Raw genomic sequence first — 19,232 nt, 5'->3', positions numbered from 1 at the left:
CGCTTTCTCTCCCTCTATCACTGGCAAATAAATAAATAAATAATCTTAAATTTTTAAAAAAAAAAAAAATCTTCTAAAAAAATAACCACAGTGGTGTGGTGTATTGAATGGTTTAGGCTGAGGAGACCAGAGTTAAAGGGAGATAACTTTCAGACACAAGCTCAAAGCCTGTACTAACACAGAGCTGCAGAGAATAGAAACAATGAGGGCACAGACTGGAGGATATTTGCCAGATATTTACTGAGCTCTTGTCTTATACAAGAGTTTTCATTTTACTTATATTAAGGAAGATCTTTTCTCTAATGGAGGTACCTAGACCTCCGGAAGAAATCAGCTGAGGTTACATATGTAAAAACAAAGCTTTTTTAAAAAATGAAGCTTTTCATTCATTTAATCATCAATTGTTAATTGCCTACCATGTGCTAATAACTGTGCCAATATCTATGCTAATGGTGGTTATAGGAAATAGAGATAACTTGATCTCTTTCTTAAAAGACTTTACATCCTAATGGAGGCAGCCTCGATATATTACTCAGTTAAAAAATACTCGCTAAATATTGATTTAATGAAATATGAAAATAATGAAAGATTCTTATTTGTCTTAATATTGATATTTGGTGAGATGGGTTGAAATGGAAAGGAAAAAAAACCATGAGGAAGATGAATATGCATAGAATAGTTGTAGAGAAAAATCAGTTAATCATATTCCAGAGGTATACACACCTACTAGGCATGCTCCCAGTTGCAAAAATAACATGTTTGCCAAAGCTACCATATTAACTGGCACACAAATTAAATACAAACCTTTAGTTATGGAAACATGGTTCAGTGTTGCTATGATTTAAATTATTTTTTTGTCTAAGTCACAAGCTTATGAAATTTTCTTGCTTGTGCTCAGTAATTGTTGTTTGTATAGGCAAGGGACGAGTAAGGCTTATTATGCTTCTGAAGAAATACACCCATCTTCAGCCTTTTTAAAAATAGCTTATTCATATTCACAACTGTACATTAGAGGTTGATACTGCCTGTTGAGCATTTGTCTTGAGACCAGATGAAATTAAGGCTACAAGTGCCATAGCCTCCTTCAGAGCATTCTTAAAAGTGTTCTTTGATATCTTATGTTTTAGGTATATTTTAAACTTAGTCTTTCTGTATAAGCTTTATTTTTTTTTTTTTAAAGATTTTATTTATTTATTTGACAGAGAGAAATCACAAGTAGGCAGAGAGGCAGGCAGAGAGAGAGAGAGAGAGGAGGAAGCAGGCTCCCTGCTGAGCAGAGAGCCCGATGCGGGACTCGATCCCAGGACCCTGAGATCATGACCTGAGCCGAAGGCAGCGGCTTAACCCACTGAGCCACCCAGGCGCCCTCTGTATAAGCTTTAAATTAAAGCTTCATTCATTTTAAAAGACATTCATGACTGCTGAAAAAAAGCTTTTTTTATTTTAAGGGAAATGGCAACCACTTTTGCTCGCCTGTGCCAACAAGTTGATATTACACAAAAACATCTGGAAGAAGAAATTGCTAGATTATCCAAAGAAATAGATCAGTTGGAGAAAATACAAAACAATTCGAAGTTCTTAAGGTATTTGAATCTTTTTTCTCAATAATGTGAACATTTGTTGGTCTCGTTACTTGAGTATAATTATATAAAATAACTAGTGAATTTGTAGTAAAACTTTTTACATTTGGTTATTTTCCATACTCCATTTGTTTTTCATTTTCAGTGAAACCTAATTTCAACAAGAAAAAGAAAATCTGAATTAAAAAATTAAAAGGATTTTTTTAGATCTTTATCTAAAACTATTAAGCCATACTAGTCCCAATTCAGAGCAGAAGTTTTGTAATTAAAAGTGCAAGATTTGGTTTTGTTTTTTAAGATTGATTTATTTTAGAGAGTGGGCACATGCTTGCACACTTTTACCACCTGTACAAGTTGAGGGGCAGGGCAGAGGGAAAGAATCTTCATGTAAACTCTGCTGAGCAGAGAGCCCAACACGGGGCTCAGTCTCAGGACCCATGAGCTCATGACCTGAGTGGAGACCAAGAGCCAGACACTCAACTGATAGAACCACCCCGATGCCTCAAAAGTACGAGTTTTTAGTCCTCTGTATTCAAGACCCTTAACTTCCATTTTCATTGGGGGACTGTTGGGTGTACTTAACTTTAAAGCAACAAAAGTAAACAAGACATCCTAATCTGTTCAATTCTGGTTTAATACAACTTATCATGGATTTTGTGGCATCTAAGTAAAGTTTGCCTTTGGGGACTTGACCAGGAGTATGAGTGATGAGTAGTAGAAGAAACTACTTCTTGGTAGTCCCTGACTTTCACCTTTTACCCATTAGCTGGCTCACCTAACAAGTTATCATTAAGCAGCAATTAATAGGTGCTGCCGTTTACCAGTGCATGTGCCTCATATGGTTGCTCATCCAAGAGCAGCTCGCAATGTCTCCAAATTATAGAGGCTGTCCTTGTGAACTAAATTTTGGGACGTACAGCTAAAACACTTGCAGTTAAGTCTGTCCACGATGTCTTAATCTGATGTACAGTGACATTGTCATCACTCCTCAATTTCATCATCTCTGAAAAAGACTGCCGTCACTTAGACCTTAACTTCCTTATACATACAAACACAGTCAAGTAAATTTTATTCCCTTCTGCCTGATTTAAGATCATCTCAAATACAGCCTTTCAAATTTAGTAAGATTACATTTAATAGGTTATGTGTGTGTGTTTGACTTAGGTAAGTTTTCATCTTGTTTAGAGTAAAATGTAAATGATATTATTGGCACTTACTGTAGCTTTTTTATTTTGGCCAGACTGACTTATGTATGAATAATTATGATCTGCTCATCCTTTTTCTAACAGGAAAGTATAAAATAACAAATACCATAATATTTAGAATCTCCATTGTTGCTACATTAGGATTAGTAATTCAGATAAAACTTACCTCAGGCTTCAGCAGAAGCCTGAAGAAGCATGCAGTGGAGTCTATAGTACATGACCTTGACAGTATGCACCCAGCAACAGTACAAGACCAAGAGAAAAGAGAAACTCATTCAAGTATGTTCACGCCCTGGCATAGTATGAGAATGGGAGACACAATCTGTGTTCCTCTGTCAGTGTTCCTATTTTCCTCTTTTTAGGATACTTAGCTATATCAGGTATAATCCTAGTATTAAAAAAAAAAAAAACAAACTTTTGGTATACCATGGTCCTTTGACATCTGACAGCTAGTTTATGTATACCAGTTATTCTATACTTTATGCTTAACTTAAAGGGAATTCAAAGACAGTTACGACTCTGTGACTTTGGATATAACTCCCATGTAAGGTAATAGGATTCTTTTGTCTCTTATGCTTTTCTTAAGTTTTTGGTTTTTATCTCAGTGTACCTTTTTCAAGTTCTGGACATTGGATTCTGTGTTTACAGCAAAGTAATAGCATATATACATACTCTTAAAAGGTTGGTGATAATTTAATCTGCATTCAGATAAATGTAGCAACACCTGACTAGTGGTTTTCTTCTTAAGATTGGATGGAATGCACTTTTTTTTCTCACTGGACTTTATGATAATTAGATTGGTTTTTTATTCATTTTTCTAAATTAGAAATAAAGCCGTTCAACTTGAAAATGAACTGGAGAATTTTACTAAGCAGTTTCTACATTCAAGCAGTGAAGAAGAATCTTAACAGTAGAGATTGCTTTGGTGATCATCATAGGAGAAAATGGAACTTGGAAGATTGGGACAGTTGTTTATGAAATGACTTTAAATATGAATTATACTAACTGTACCTAAATAGCAAATCCTTGTGTAGATTCTGGTAATTATCTATCTCAGGGTGTTTGCATTTCTGAAGAGTGTTGTGATGTATTTTTAATTTTAATTTTGGGTAAAGAAAGGCTAAATTGTGCTAAAAATGATGAATTAGTTAAAAGCAACAGAACCAACTATGTGACCCCTGAGGGGTGGGGCCTTGTTCTTAATTAGGGCTCTCTTTGTTTTTGATTCTGAAAAACTCTGCTTCCTGGCATCCAGGAGTTAGAGAATGCTCCTTTCATCTTTTCTCAAAACTAATTTTTGATGCCCACCTTCATGGGAATAGTCATTTGTTTTTGTTGTTTTATAAACTGTATTGCTCTATCGAGGAGGAGTGTGGAATGTTCTTGAGTGTATTGTTGATGCAAGTTACAATCACTTTTGCCATCCTGGCAGGTATGTAAACCACTAATACACTGTTTTTACTCCCTCTTTTTTCCCATTAAAACTGATGTAAAATAGTATAAGGGTTTGTTATTATAAAGTCTCTTTAAAAAGTATCTGGGTCTGAATAAATAGTTGCCTGATCAGTTTCTAAAGAAGTATTTTCTGCTTCAGCTATGATTATGGCAAGAAAACCTTTCTATCTCAATTTTAGGAATAAAGTTTGAAGTGATAAAAATAGCCCAAGATATGGGAGCTCTGAATTTTCGGTGGTTACGGTCATGTACAAATGCTATTCTTCAGAAGGTTTTTGCTGGGAATACTGCTGGATTGTCCCCCCAGGTGGCTTTTACTTTTATTTAATTGTATGAATTTGCCAGGGCACTGTTGATATTCTAACTTAATGAAATGTTCATGAGTTCGAGTGCTGTGTCTCTTTCTGTGTAAAAACGAATAGAAACATATATGGAAACATACAAAATGGTGTTCCGGGGGTTTGCTATGCAAAAACGTAGTCTTGAGGATCACCAAAGCACCAGCATCTAGATCCTTGTTAGATGCATCATGACAGTGCATTTGGCCGGGGATGGTTTCTGCTATTCCACAGAGGGATAACATGTTAGGCTCTTTTATCCTTAGTATTTCCTTTCTTGTGCCTTTAAGGCTCCTGGATGCTACTCAAGTCTTTTTGGTGCAGCATTATGTTCCAGGATATTTTAAGGAGAAAATAACATTACTTAGGTCACAGAAGCCTTTCAAAAATGTATTTTTATGCAGATCAGATACTAGGATGCAGTATTAAAATCCAAGTACTACTTTATAGCATTTGTTGTTGTTTTATAACCAAATAATAGCACACGCTACCAACAAATGTAGCAACTGCCACATGAAAAACCGATGTCTAAAACTACTACTAACTTAGGTTACAAGTTCAAGACCTTAAATCTTTATATGAAAGTACTTGAACTTTTTGAAAGAGCATAGTGGTTTGGTTATCACCTCCTTAGTAAAAGTACAGTGGCTGTCAGAGTCTCGTCTCTGGATTAAGTGTATTATCACTTGTGTGAACTTTTGAGAAGAGCATATTGCAGGGTCTCCTCCATACCTACTGAATCCAGTAGTGTTTGGGAACCAGCAGTCTGTTTTCACGTGCCCTCCAGGTGATCTCATGCATGCTCAAGTTGGAACTACCAGAATAGTGGTTTTGGTATAGTGAAGCTACAGTTAAGTTCTCCATCACCAGTTTGACTGTAGTTCCACCTGATCAAGTGTGAAAATGCATGAATGTTGGAAATGGAACACTGAAGTAATGAAACCCAACCTTTATGCCTAGAGATATGTGCCCCTCTAAGGCCATGAATTATACAGGAAGTATGTAAATTCACAGCTGTAGTTCAAAGTTGTTGCACATACTTGGTTTACTCTGTATGTTTGCAGGATTATTTATAACTTTGTATAGCCTTAAACTTTTTATAGAACTACATTTTTATAAGTATGCAAGGTGAAAATAAAACTTGTTTGCCTGATAGTTGATAAATGTAGCATTTATGCTGGCAGTGAGTTTTAATCTTTATGTAGTAGACTGGCCCATGCACCCGGCCAAGAAAAGAGACTCCCTCATTTCATTCTCCTGGCCAAGAAAAAGTTCCTCCAATTCATTCTTGAAGGACAAAGAAATGAAAGCAGTAACTTTTCAGCCTTTTAACAGTAGGTAGCATTCACAGTGGTAAGGAGGAGGTTAAGGAAAGGAAAAAGGGCCGAGCATGAAATACCAGGCTTGGAGTTTACTTCTAAGGCTTAATTTTTAGTGTGATTAAGATATTATTTATTCATGGGGCGCCTGGGTGGCTCAGTGGGTTAAAGCCTCTGCCTTCGACTCAGGTCATGATCCCGGGGTTCTGGGATCAAGCCCCGCATCAGGCTCTCTGCTCCTCAGGCAGCCTGCTTCCTCCTCTTTCTCTGCCTACCTCTCTACTTGTGATCTCTGTCTGTCAAATAAATAAAAAATCTTTAAAAAAAAAAAAAAAAAGGTTTTATTTATTCATTTCAGAGAGTGAGAGACCGCACAAAAGGGGGGTGGTGGCACAGAGGAAGCAGCAGGCTCTTCACAGAGCAGGGAGCCTGCTGAAGCGGGGCTCAATCCCAGAACCTTGGGATCATGCCCTGAGCTGAAGGCAGACACTTAACTGACTGAGCTACCCAGGCACCTATTTTTAGTGTGATTTATTTTTTTTTTTTAAGATTTTATTTATTTACTTGACAGGCAGAGATCACAAACGGGGGAGAGGCAGGCAGAGAGAAAGGAGGAAGCAGGCTTCCTGCTGAGCAGAGAGCCAGATGTGGTGCTTGATCCCAGGACCCTGGGATCGTGACCTGAGCCCAAGGCAGAGGCTTTAACCCCCTGAGCCACCCAGGCGCCCCTTTAGTGTGATTTTAAAAATTAAAACATTACATGACATCTGGTTAAAAGCACTTTATTGATTACAATATCAGTTCACAGCAACATTTCACAGAGCTACTGTACAAATAATGAATCATTGTGCAAGAAAGATCCAAGAATACTATTAAGTCATGGTACAAGTCCATAGTTTGGTTTAAAGCTTTTATAAGAGCTTTAATCTACTACGTTCACCTTGCCCATAGTCATGTTACTGACATTCAAAGTCAATTGGCTACAAGTTTGTAGAAACCACTGTAGGTGAAGAAAAACATTTTAATCAGCTTTAAAAACCCACTTCTGTGTGGATGCCTTTGGATAAGAATACGTGAATCCAAGTGTTCAGATACTTTCAAAACAAATAGAATAGAGCACCATTGTGTAAAAAACAAAAAGGCTTGAAATATCTACCAAGTATCACTGAAGTTCAATTAAAAAATAAATACTACATGACGTAAGATTTTGTTGGGAACACTTAACACCAGTTGAAACACAAAACCAGCTTTTTCATGATGCTGCATTTTAACTATTTTATAGGATTTTATAGATCAGTAATTGGATTTAAGAAAAAAGGAAATTTTATCAACATGCAAACAAATCCGCTAAATACAAGGTGTACCATCAATCTGTGACTAAAACTTCTAAAAGATACACTGCTAGCTTAGATATTCAACTATGAACCATTTTAATGAGTACCTATTTTAAGATATACCACAGAATTTAAGGCAACTCAAAATGAGGAGGAAAAACTAGTAAATATGAAACATAATTCACCCAAACAGTCTAATTTATAATACTAATTTTTTTTTCACTGTGCTACTCTTTCTCAAAAGAAAGATGGTCTAACCTTGTGGGTGCTTTAAAAAATTCTAAAAGGAGATAAGACAGTTTAAAATTTTGCTTTCCACAATGGCTAAAGGGAAATTTGAAGCTGAACACAGTACTTGATTTAAAAGCAGAAATTTTTAAGCCTGACTTAAACCCTCAAGACTCTCAAGAGAATACTGTGAAAATGATAGGCCCATTTCTAAGATTGATTCATCAGTTTCCTAACTTTAAACATCAACAGATAAGCCACAGGTATTCACCTGCCTTGTAATTTAAAATGTGAACATTCAACAGTAACACCAAAGCATAAATTTCCCTGAATGTTGTCACTTTTAGAAAGGTTAACATTATTAAATCTAAGACTTCGATAGTGTTGGAGAAGGTCAGTTATAATACTGGCACAGTATATTTTAGCAATAAAAATTTCACTGTCACCTGGAGAAGGCAAGATCCATTTCTCTTAACAGGTTAACTTTAAGACTGCCGAACATGTTCCAGAAGCACCTATATCTGTATGTCTAGGATACTAGTTCACTATCATGCAGTAGCAGTTCAGCTGAGTCTACATTAAAATGAGAATGGCCTATTAGATTCTTAAAATTGAAATATTAAACCCAAACTTTTGCGTCTGTGAAGATGAACTCTGTGTGGTGTGCATGGAACCAATGGATCAAGCTAGAAAAATCTGAGGGAAGGAGGGAAGGATGAGACCTTGGATATTCAGTCTAAACCTCTAGTACAGGTGCCAAAACTGAGGACTGCCTGTCCATCAGGGTGGAGAGGTCTTTGCTACCAGCTTTTGGGATTATGTGCTGAACCATATGGCAATCATTATCACTCTTTTTAAAAAAGAGTATGTTCTCTTAAATTATTCTTGCTAGATCGGGGTGGGGGGGACACTTTCTGAGATGATTAATCTATAAATAAACATGCTGAGGCATATTATGTTAAAATGTTTCTTATAAGGTAAAAGAAAACAGGCACCAAATAAATGCAACAATCTTGATGCAAATTCTTAAATACTGTATTACTCTTACCGGTTAGAAATCTTATGCACAACACTTGAGACTATCAGCTGAACTCAAACTGCAGTAAATAAATATACCTAAGCAATTGGAACCTGTATTACTGGAGAGCAAAGATTTAGCTAGTAAGTTAATGTGGTAATAAGGTCACCATTTGGTCTATGTATAAATAGCACAATAGTGATTGGGTCTTAGTTGCCTAGTACACATTTAATTATGGGAACTGCTTTTAAGCTTATCTACAAAGATTTCAACTGTTTCTATCAACATGCTTAAGACCATGGAATTCTTATAAGTCTGGTGCCCCCTGGCAAAAGTATCTTGTTGTTAGAGAAACTTTCAAGGTAGAGGAAATGCTTTTGCACATGGCAGAAGGGCTTTCTTACAGGAATTTAGAATGAACTGCTGAACTACATGGCAAACCCTCACCTTTTTGGGAAATGAATACGTTCCTTTAAAATATTCTTGCCTTACCTTAAAGAGCTATTCTTTATGAAATGACAGTCCACAAACATTAATTCCAAAAAAATTTCATAAAAATCTTACGTGTTTATAAATATACATTCATGCCTGCCATCTAAAATAGTCTGTTTTTGGTCCTATATCTTACTCTTCCTTTATCCATTTTCTTTTTACCATCATCAGCTAATCTTAAAACTGATAACAGACTTCATTATAGTTGATGCACTTACTAGCATATTCACAATATAAAAATGAAAATTCACAAGTAAAATTTGGGAAGCGTTTAGATTAGGGTTACGTGTGATCAAAAGTTGAAACCTAAGTTGAAACAGACATGGTTTACTAAATTACAAAAGTAATGCACTTCTGTATTAAGAATAATCCATGACTTCATCAGTCAAGACTAATAATCTTGTATTATCAATCATTTAGCTTTAGTTATAGGGGGAAAGTATCTTGGTTTAAATTGAGGGGGGCATTCTAGTAATAGACACATTATATCATTGACAAGTAGGAATTGCTTAGGAAAATACTAAGTAATGTTCCTCTGACTCCTTTAAGGACTCCTGGAATTTTTCTTTTGGCTTTAAAGTGGAGTCACAGGGATCTAAGTATTCCTTTTGGGGAAATCACTTAGAAACCATTTTTTTGTGCCAAGAGAAAAATCACAGAAGAGCGAAAAGTCTGAATGTTTCCTTTTTCAAATTTAAGTCACGGTAATAGGAAATCTGAATTGATATAAACTGAACACAAACTCATAAAGCCACTTTGCTACACAACTGTAACTGATCAAGTCTAGTGAAGGTTAGATTTTAACACTTCTTTCAACAACGTAATGCCATCACATTGTATTTCCCATCTACATGTCTATCAATGGAGAATACTGGACAAAATTCTTCAGATGCAAGGACAACCCAAATGTTAATCTGAAATAATGAGGGTAACCTACAAACTCTGTTTCAGAATATGAAATCACTAGGAAAGCCCTGCTCTTTAGAGAGCTACTCAAAGCGTCATTAGATCATAACCAGATTTTTTAAACGTTTAGAATTTGTTTTTTATGCAATCACTGCTAACTATGTAAGAATTTCTTATGTATGTCTAAAATTTCAGAATGATACCTTGATTCCCTGGCCTTCAGGGAAGGCCAGGGACTGAAAGTGAGCACTTACTTAAATTCACAGGATGGCAGAAGGATACACCGGAAACTAACGATATTCAACAGGGACTGCCCTCAGAGATATCTAGGCCTGCTAGCATTCTTAAACATTAAGCAACAAGGAGCTAAAAGGTCAGAAATCAAGGAGACTTTCTTCAAACGTAAGTACACATACATGTGGGATCACTTCCATCTCTTACAATGCCTACTTCCTCCATTACAAAACTCAAAAATGTGATGTTTCTTATGTATAGAAAGTTAAAAATTTAAGTCTTAAAAAACACAATCAAACATAATAAACCGCTCTAATGTGAACATTCTGTCCTACACAAAGAATTTCGAGTACAAGCAAAAATTCATCAAGGTTCAATTAGCTTAATTCCTCAAATTAATGCACTTGTCCTTTCAATCTCAGCAAGCACCCTTGCCTCCCCCCGCCTTGTTTTGTTTTGTAGTTTACTGAAATCTTTTTGTATATAACAATCTCAATAGAAAAATCTTCACCTGCAAATATAAGGTAGAATTTTCTTCTCACAGCGATAGGCTGTAGCACTGATTTCTCCAGATAGCAACGGAGAACAGCAAACATGTATGCACTATTAATTCCAGATTCTAAGAAAACTGTCCCAAGAGCCTGTTGCCACAGCCATGCCATCATCTGTTACACCTAAACAGCTGACACGGTTATCATGACCAGCAAGAACACCTGAAAAGCAGAAGTTTAGTAAAAAGTTAACAAGAGCCAACTTTCAGAATTAAACAATTATGTGCATACAAGATTTAGAAGGGTATTTAAAAAAATTTTTTTTCAAAACACCATATTTCATTTTCAAATCTTTTCTTTATCCTTTATTTTCCAAGGCGTACTGTGCATGTTTAAGTGTATGTTCACCGGTTTCTGAAACAATTATCAATAAACAATTGTGAGGACGAAAGAGCTGGAAAGAAATGGTATGCATGGTATGGGAAATCAGAGAACAGAACACTTAAAACTCATTAGAACATCAACAAGACAGAAAGAGTCTAGAATACCTATATATTCACTATATCCACATCTTGAGTAACTACTGCCAAAAGCAGTCTCAGGAATGACTTTGCCTTTAGCTTCAAGAAGTATTCGTTTGTAAGAAATCTGTTCACGAGGTTTTATTTCATCCCTATCCCTATTTCAGCAATACACAGGGATAACATAGACCGTCAGTACTGAAGTGGACATCTGCCTTCTTAAAATTTTTCTGGCTACCTGGCTGTCAGAGGAGGCTCCTTGCTCCAAATGGGGAGCCTGGGTGTGAGGGGTAAGCTAGGTGGAAAATGAGAATCATGAAGATCTACAATCAAACTTGGACTATATCAAATTCAAGAATTACTTTTTTTAAATAAACTCTGAGTCTGCAGTATCTATAACGAAGCAAAATCATGTTCAATCATGTTCACCCAACCGCAGGAACATAACCTCATCTAACTCTTAAGACCTCTGTAGTCCCTCCGGCACAGCAATGTTTGGCAACAGGCAAATGTACAATCGTGGGTTGAAGTAACAGAAAATGAGCACTGTGACTAAATACTCCAAGTCACATTGGAAAGGAAAATGAGACAGCAATTCATAAGTCGCCATTCAATTTTTACCGTTCGAGTATCCAGTTGGGCCAACGAAACCAAGCAGCTGTAAGCAAAGCAAAACTAACTCAAGCATATGCTAAATTATGGGAAACAAACACATTCTGATACTGTTATGGATACTGACTGATTCAATCCAGGCAAAACGCCTAATACCTCTTTAAACAAGTCCTAATTGTGTAAACACTGACTGATGTTCTAAATAAAATCCACTCTATGTGGGAAACATTAGAAGACAGGAAGGATGCAGCGGTAGCGGGAGGAGAAATGTTAAAGCTGAGCCCTCAACAGAGCACGCCGAGTTTAAAAAAAAAAAAGTCAATGATTCATTCAAATCGTTGTTTTAAAACTTCAAGTCTCTGTTGAGTGTTCAGCTTTAACATCTCTCCTGCTGCTCCTAATAAACCATGTGGGAGTGCACACACACACACAAACAGAGTGCTAGCTCGAGAGCAGGAAAGGCGTGTTATTTAAAGATCCGGAAGTACATACTTAGGAGCTACCTTTGGGAACGGGAAATAGCAGCTGGGGCCAGAGGGCTGCTGCTCTGGTAACAAGCCATGTACCTGTTTGATTCCTTATGCATAATACTGATTGTAAGAAATACTTAAAATCACTTTGTGTAAGGTGTTATTCATGAGTCTACAGTGGGACTGTAAGGCCACAGGGGAGAAGTCCGAGCATGGGGCTAAGGGGAGAGTGGGCCTGTGTCCTGTCCCAGCCAAGATCCACTCCAGAAGGAAGAGGGTTCATAGCAGTTACAGTGCCTCCTGTCAGGTTAGAAGAAACTGCAATCTAGCGAAGTCCACACTGAATCAGATTTCACTGTTCATCTTCAGAGCAAAACTTACCAAACAAGATATTCTAGAGACTGATGTTACTACTCTTTATAAAACGGGAATGTCACTAGGGACCACGAATGAGAGCTGTCAGGGTGCCATTCCCCATGGCTCCATAGCATCCGGGAGGCCGGGAGAACCACCCGACAGGAACCTGTCGCTGTTTCCTGACAAAATCCAAACCGACTGAAACTTCTTTACCAACCTGCACGATCTCCTTTTAGCGTGTCCCACACGTTACAGTTGAAGTCATCGTAACCAGCTAACAGGAGGCGCCCGCTTTTTGAGAAGGCTACGGAAGTGATCCCACAGATGATATTGTCGTGAGAATACAGCAGTAGCTCCTGGTCTGCACGGAGGTCAAAGAGCCGGCAAGTGGCATCATCAGAGCCAGTGGCAAAGGCATATCCGTTTGGGAAAAACTAGAAAGCAAAGGAACAGACATTTATTCCCCAGAAGTATACAAAATCCACATGAGGCAGAGTGATGAGACCTAAATTTGAACTCCAACTTGGCTTCTTCCGGGTAAGAAATGTCGGGCCCTGAAAATTCTTAAACACTTTCAGCCCTCAGTTTCAGCGTGCTGGTAAGGACTGAATGAACTAACATTCAAGGTCCGTGGTTCAGCACACAGCAAGTACGCCGTAAAGACTGGCTCTGTTCCTCCATGCAGCTTATTAGAAGATTTAAATCAGATGGCACTGTTTATAGAATTTATATACGCAGTCTTAAACATTCCAAAGTTCCATCATGAAAATAAACATGAAAGATTTTACAAAAGAGAACATAAATCAGCCTAGTTAGGCTAGGTATAAACTTCAGGTAGTAGTAAACTATGCATTATTAGTTTGTGAATCCCCTTTGCTCAGAACCTAGCAGAACACTGATTTTTTTTTTTAATAAAACAAAGACTTTTCAGGTATCTGTTGGTCATCTGTGTATCTGTATTATTTTTGTGAACTGATTTTTCACGACCTTTGCTTATTTTTTACTATGCTGTTAGTATTTGCTGATTTGTAGGAATAAGATGAATGCAAATTTTATTTTTACACATTTTATAGTTCTTTATACCTTCTTTTAAAAATATAAAATTTCATTTTTATGTAGCCAAATTTACCTTTCCATTTGAGATTTCTTCCATTGATTTATGAATACAGTCCTTTCTCAGGCTTATTAGCTGATGTTCAATTGTATCTTTTTCTAATTTTTTAAAGTAATTTCATTTTTCACATCTTAATTTTTATCTATCCAGGATTTATTTGATATACCAGCATTCAGCATAAGGATCTAACTTAATTTTCTTAATAGTCAAGTAACTGTCCCAACTGTTTAAATAATCATTTTACTGATTTTGTTGTTACATCTTTAATTGACTGAACTCTTGTGTACACACAAAAATGTTAGTTTTGTCTCTCTTTTCTTGTACCTGTACCACACTTTTTAAAAAATCCTAGGGGTGCCTGGGTGGCTCAGTGGGTTAAAGCCTCTGCCTTTGGCTCAGGTCATGATCCCAGAGTCCTGGGATCGAGTCCCACATCGGGCTCTCTGCTCAGCAGGGGGCCTGCTTCTCCGTCTCTCTCCACCTGCCTCTCTGCCTACTTGTGATCTCTGTCCCTCAAATAAATAAATAAAACCTTTAAATAAATAAATAAAATAAAAAAATCCTAAGCTGACAGTAAATTTTTCTATCTGGCATGGCAAAATATTCATGGTACTCTGATTCAAATCAATTTGTTTTCTCCTCCCCGCCCCGTACTTCAATTTCACAGACATCTGATCAAGTTTCTTTTCTTCATATTCCTCTGACTCATCTCAAAAAAAAAAAAAAAAAAAAATCCACCTGGGGGTTTTTTTGAGGGAGAGGGAGAGAATCCCAGCAGACTCTCCTGAACACAGGGCTCCATCTCATGACCCTGAGATCACAACCTGAGCTGAAAACAAGAGTCAGACACTTGACGGACTAGCCACCCAGCCATCCCTCCACTTGGGTTTTGATTCAAATTTGTATTAAGCGTAAAAATTAGTTTGAGGGATAAATGATAAGCTTGTAACATGCAGTCTTTTCACTCAGGAAGATGGTACTTTTTCAAAGATTTTTTTTTTTTTTTTAGATTTTATTTATTTATTTGACAGAGAGAAATCACAAGTAGACGGAGAGGCAAGCAGAGAGAGAGAGAGAGAGAGGGAAGCAGGCTCCCCGCTGAGCAGAGAGCCTGATGCGGGACTCGATCCCAGGACCCTGAGATCTTGACCTGAGCCGAAGGCAGCACTTAACCCACTGAGCCACCCAGGCGCCCCAGGATTTTATTTTTTAATTTAGAAAAAGAGAACATAAGAGTTGGTAGGGGGAAAGAGGGAGAGAGTCCTAAGCAGGCTCCAGGCCCAGCACGGAGCCCCAGATGGGGCTCCATCTCACAACCCAAGCTGAAATCAAGAGCTGATGCTTAACTAAGCAACGCAGGGACCCCACAATTATTTTTTTTTAAGATTTTATTTATTTATTTGACAGAGAGAGATCACAAGTAGGCAGAGAGGCAGGCAGAGAGAGAGGAAGGGAAGCAGGCTCCCTGCTGAGCAGAGAGCGTGATGTGGGACTCGATCCCAGGACCCTGAGATCATGACCTGAGCCGAAGGCAGAGGCTTAACCTACTGAGCCACCCAGGCGCCCCAGGGACCCCACAATTATTAAGTAATCTCTATACCCAAAACACAAGGCTTAGACTTACAAGCCCAAGATCAAAAGTCACATGCTCCACTGACTGAGCCAGCCAGGTATCCAGAGAATATGGAATTACAACAAAGAAAAAAAAGTTTCAACAAAACTTTATGATTGTAAAGATTCTACACATCTCTCATTAAATGTATGCCTCTTTCCTAACTTCTGTTGCTATTCCCAATAGGATTTTCTTCCTTTCCATTTTCTGCCTGGTTATTACTGGTGTATGTAAGAAAATGACTGATTTTAAAATGGTTTCTGTCACCCAGAAAATACACTGAAATCTGGGCTATCTAGAGAGCCAGACTGTATCACCTGCAAATAATGATATTTGTTTTACTTTCTAGTTCAGCTTTTATTTCCATTTTGGGTCCAACTATACCAGAGAGAGATCACAAGAGATCTGGATGTTTCAGAACCATTTAAATAATGGTGATGGTATTATCATCTTGTTACTTAATACAAGTAACAAGCCTCCAGTGTTTTCACTGTTAAGAAGTACCCCCACACTCAGGATGATGGTGGAAGAAGGCAGTGATAACAAGGTAACAGATTCTCAGAAATCCAAGTATTTCTTATTTTAATGCTTTTAGTTTCAAGCCTGGTTCCAGTGGAGATGGTTTTTTAAACCTTTCTGAAACCTTTTTTCAAACCTTTTCAAGTTCCCAAAAGGCATAAGGAACCCCTAGCCATAATTTCCTCTATCTACCAAGGATCCAAATTATTAGTCCTCCCAGGCTACAGAGTAGTTTAGAAAGAAGCTCCTTAAGCAAGTGAAAGGCTTTACCAAACCCTTACCGCCTTCTTAGAGGCTAATGATTTTGACCACTTTCTTCCATCCTAACAGCCAGCAAGATACTCTCCATTGTTCCTTTGCAGGAAGTCCAACAATACCATTTACATATATTTATCAGCATGTATGGGGTTAAACCTGTTCTCTACCATGGACCAAAACAGAAGCTATAGTACAGTAAAGGACACCTAGCACGGAACACCCAATCAGATCACCCCTTTCAGCTCAGTGTATGGGGCACAGCACGCCAGTCTATGTTCAAGACACAGGATGACCAGACATCTGTTTTGTATAGGATTGTCCCCATTTATGCCCTTCTCCCAGGCAAAACTGGTAACAGCATTCTCTCACACTCAAAATCTCACATTTCCTAGGCTGGATGATAGAAGCTCACGTGACCAATATGATGAACTAGTTGTAACTGGGAGCTTAGGATGGCCCTCAGAACTACAGGAATCTGCCAAATGCATTTAAAGAAAAGTCTGTGTAATGTTGGCTGTTCATTTAGTTGGGTTTCTTTGGGTTTGCAATGTAACCTTTACTATTCTTAATTTTATGTATCTGCAATATTTACCCTTCTTAAGTTTACCAGAGATTTAGGGAGTCAAGTCTTCTGAGTATTTGAATTTTTAAATTTTCTAACAGTTTTCTATTATAAAATTTTGGTTTTTTATTATAAAATTTTTTATTATAAAATTTTCTAGGTATTTTCCATTCAACAAATATTCATTAAGTACCTATTGTATCATGTACAGTTCTAAATGCTGGTCTGGAGTCTATGGAAGTCAAGAAAACGGACAAAAACCTTTGTCTCCATAGAGCTTATATTCTTGTGAAGCACACCATAAACATGAAAACCAAATAAAAAATAAGCATGTTAGATAATGATAAATACTGAGGGGGGGGAAGCCAGAAAAAGAGCAAAGCTTATGGGTAAAAGCTTAGGGTGTCCAGGGAAGGCTTTACTGAGAAGTTGTATTTACTGAAGAGCACCCCCTCCACCACCAGCAGGCGGGAGGTGAGAGCTGGCTTCTGCTGGGAAAATCAGAGACACAGAGAGGGGTCCATAGTGGTGACAGTCCCTGCCGCAGAAAATGTGCTGGCGGGGTTGGGGGATGGGAGGTTGGAGGGGTGGCAAGAAGGCCAGTGTGACTGAGGCAAAGGGAGGACTGGGCAGTTCAGAGAGGGAGGGAGGCAGCGTGGGTCATGGGTGACCACAGGTTCACAGTCCCTAAGAGGCTGGTATGAACTCCTCAGGATGGCTGTTTTTCAGAACTTAAAGTTTTTCGGATTTTAGAAGAGGAAAATGCTGTGTATTAAGAAGAACTCCACTGGGCCCAGAGTAGTGTCCAGTGTGTCCAGGGACAGATACATCATACTAAGTGGGTAAGTAAAGTCGCTGAGCAGCTCCTTGTCGTTGTAGTCAGGTTCTGCCACAGAGTAAGTCTACACTAAACGTAGGGGAGAAAACGTTTTTCACAGCTCTCCAGATGTCAGATTTGCAGCTAGGCTGGACGGACCACCGTGAAGGGGCAAGAGGGTAGGGGGTGGTGGACCCGCTGGTTCAGGGAGAGGTTCTCACTTCAAATCTGCATTTCTGCTTTTCTCTTTACCAGCTCCTTCCTCTCTCTCCTACTGTGAACTGTTCTTTTTTTCCCCGAAGTCCTGAGCTATTCACTTCATATTTAGTATTTTTTTAGTGGCCTACTATGTAGTTGGTTCTTATGATTAAGAACATCTGTCCAGGGGTGCCTGGGTGGCTCAGTGGGTTAAAGCCTCTGCCTTCGGCTTAGGTCATGATCCCAGGGTCCTGGGATTGAGCCCCACACTGGGCTCTCTGCTCCACGGGGAGCCTGCTTCCTCCTCTCTCTCTCTGCCTGCCTCTCTGCCTACTTGTGATCTCTGTCAAGTAAACAAATAAAATCTTTAAAAAAAAAATCATCTGTCCAGTGCAAAGTGCAATGTTTAAACTAGAGTATTCAAATCCTTCATCTTTTTTCCTGCCTACATAGAACATCGGGATCTCAAAGTTGTAGATCAAAGTCTCCCACACAATGGTGTTTTGGATTCATTTCTCCTCGCGTTTCTAATGGCTTTGGCTTCGTGTACATTTCAGTGTGATAGCTTCACTACACACCATCTCTTGTTAACATAAAACTTCTCATCTTGCAATCTGTTTCAATTTTACTTAGTATAATAGAAATATACTAGAATTACTCCAGATTTCTTTCAGTTTATAATTTGCCCACTCTTTCATTTTCACTGCTAGCTTTCCTGGGCCATTTTGTTTTAGATATAGCTCTTGTACATACAGTCTGACTTACAACGTATCTTGTAATAGTGGCGACCATTTACATGTATTGCCTTGAGTTCCTATATGTGGTCTTAACCTCTTATCCTATGCTGTATTTACTAGAATTTTTCTCCCCTATCATGAAGTATAGCCTCTGAAACTTAAAATTCCTGAGTTACAATATCTCTCCCTCAACACTCAGTGGATATTGTTCAGAAGTCTTCCAGCCCTATTATGGAAAAGTGTGAGGCTAGCCTGACTTTTTCTATCTTTTGTATCTAGGTAATCTACTTTTTCGCTTTGAATATTTCTAGAATGTTTTTGTCCTTATGTTTTGATATCTTCAATTCAAAAGGATAGGTCTATGTTGGCCTTTTAAATTACTTTAAAATGCTGGGCAAGCCCCTTTAAATTGTTTTCTTTCTTCAGCTTATTAAAAAAAAAAAAATTTTCTTTGCTATACTTCTGCTTTCAGCCAAAATGGAGTAACAGTGATTACATTTACCGCCATGCTGAAAAAGAGAGAATAAAAAAATAAATAAAATTGACAAAATACATGAAACCTGGTTTTAGGGGTGCCTGGGTGGCTCGGTCAGTTAAGCATCTGCCTTCTGCTTGGGTCGTGATCCAGGGTCTTGGGATCAAGCCCCACATGGGGCTCCTGCTCAGTGGGGAGTCTGCTTCTCCCTCTGCCTGCTGCTACCCCTGCTTGCACTCTGTCAAATAAATAAAATCTTTTTTTTTTAAATAAAATCAATCTTAAAAAAAGAGAGAGAGAAAGAAACATGGCTCTAATGACACTGGATATCAGTCAACAAAGGAGAGTGGTCCCTGACTGACATGACACAGATGAGGCAA

General features: G+C 38.1%; 2 protein-coding genes across 5 annotated transcripts in view; one reads left to right on the top strand and one right to left on the bottom strand.

The window, feature by feature from the left end:
* MFN1 (mitofusin 1) overlaps positions 1–5,731 on the top strand; it is a 34,118-nt gene extending 28,387 nt beyond the window's left edge. For both annotated transcript variants that reach the window (XM_032340270.1, XM_032340274.1), the window contains exons 17-18: positions 1,449–1,583; positions 3,612–5,731. In XM_032340270.1, the coding sequence (XP_032196161.1) occupies positions 1,449–1,583; positions 3,612–3,693 (217 nt within the window). In that variant the 3' untranslated portion in view covers positions 3,694–5,731. The remainder of the gene's footprint in view (positions 1–1,448; positions 1,584–3,611) is intronic.
* A 932-nt stretch (positions 5,732–6,663) lies between these two features.
* GNB4 (G protein subunit beta 4) overlaps positions 6,664–19,232 on the bottom strand; it is a 61,025-nt gene continuing 48,456 nt past the window's right edge. For all 3 annotated transcript variants that reach the window (XM_032340303.1, XM_032340294.1, XM_032340308.1), the window contains 2 exons: positions 12,778–12,994; positions 6,664–10,822 (listed from right to left, as the gene is read on the bottom strand). In XM_032340303.1, coding sequence (XP_032196194.1) covers positions 10,716–10,822; positions 12,778–12,994 — 324 coding nt within the window. In that variant the 3' untranslated portion in view covers positions 6,664–10,715. The remainder of the gene's footprint in view (positions 10,823–12,777; positions 12,995–19,232) is intronic.

The sequence above is a fragment of the Mustela erminea genome, chromosome 1, assembly GCF_009829155.1.
Source record: "Mustela erminea isolate mMusErm1 chromosome 1, mMusErm1.Pri, whole genome shotgun sequence".
NCBI classification, from domain to species: domain Eukaryota; kingdom Metazoa; phylum Chordata; class Mammalia; order Carnivora; family Mustelidae; genus Mustela; species Mustela erminea.
The sequence above is the reverse complement of the archived record's forward strand: the minus strand, read 5'-3'. Positions and strand labels throughout refer to the sequence as shown.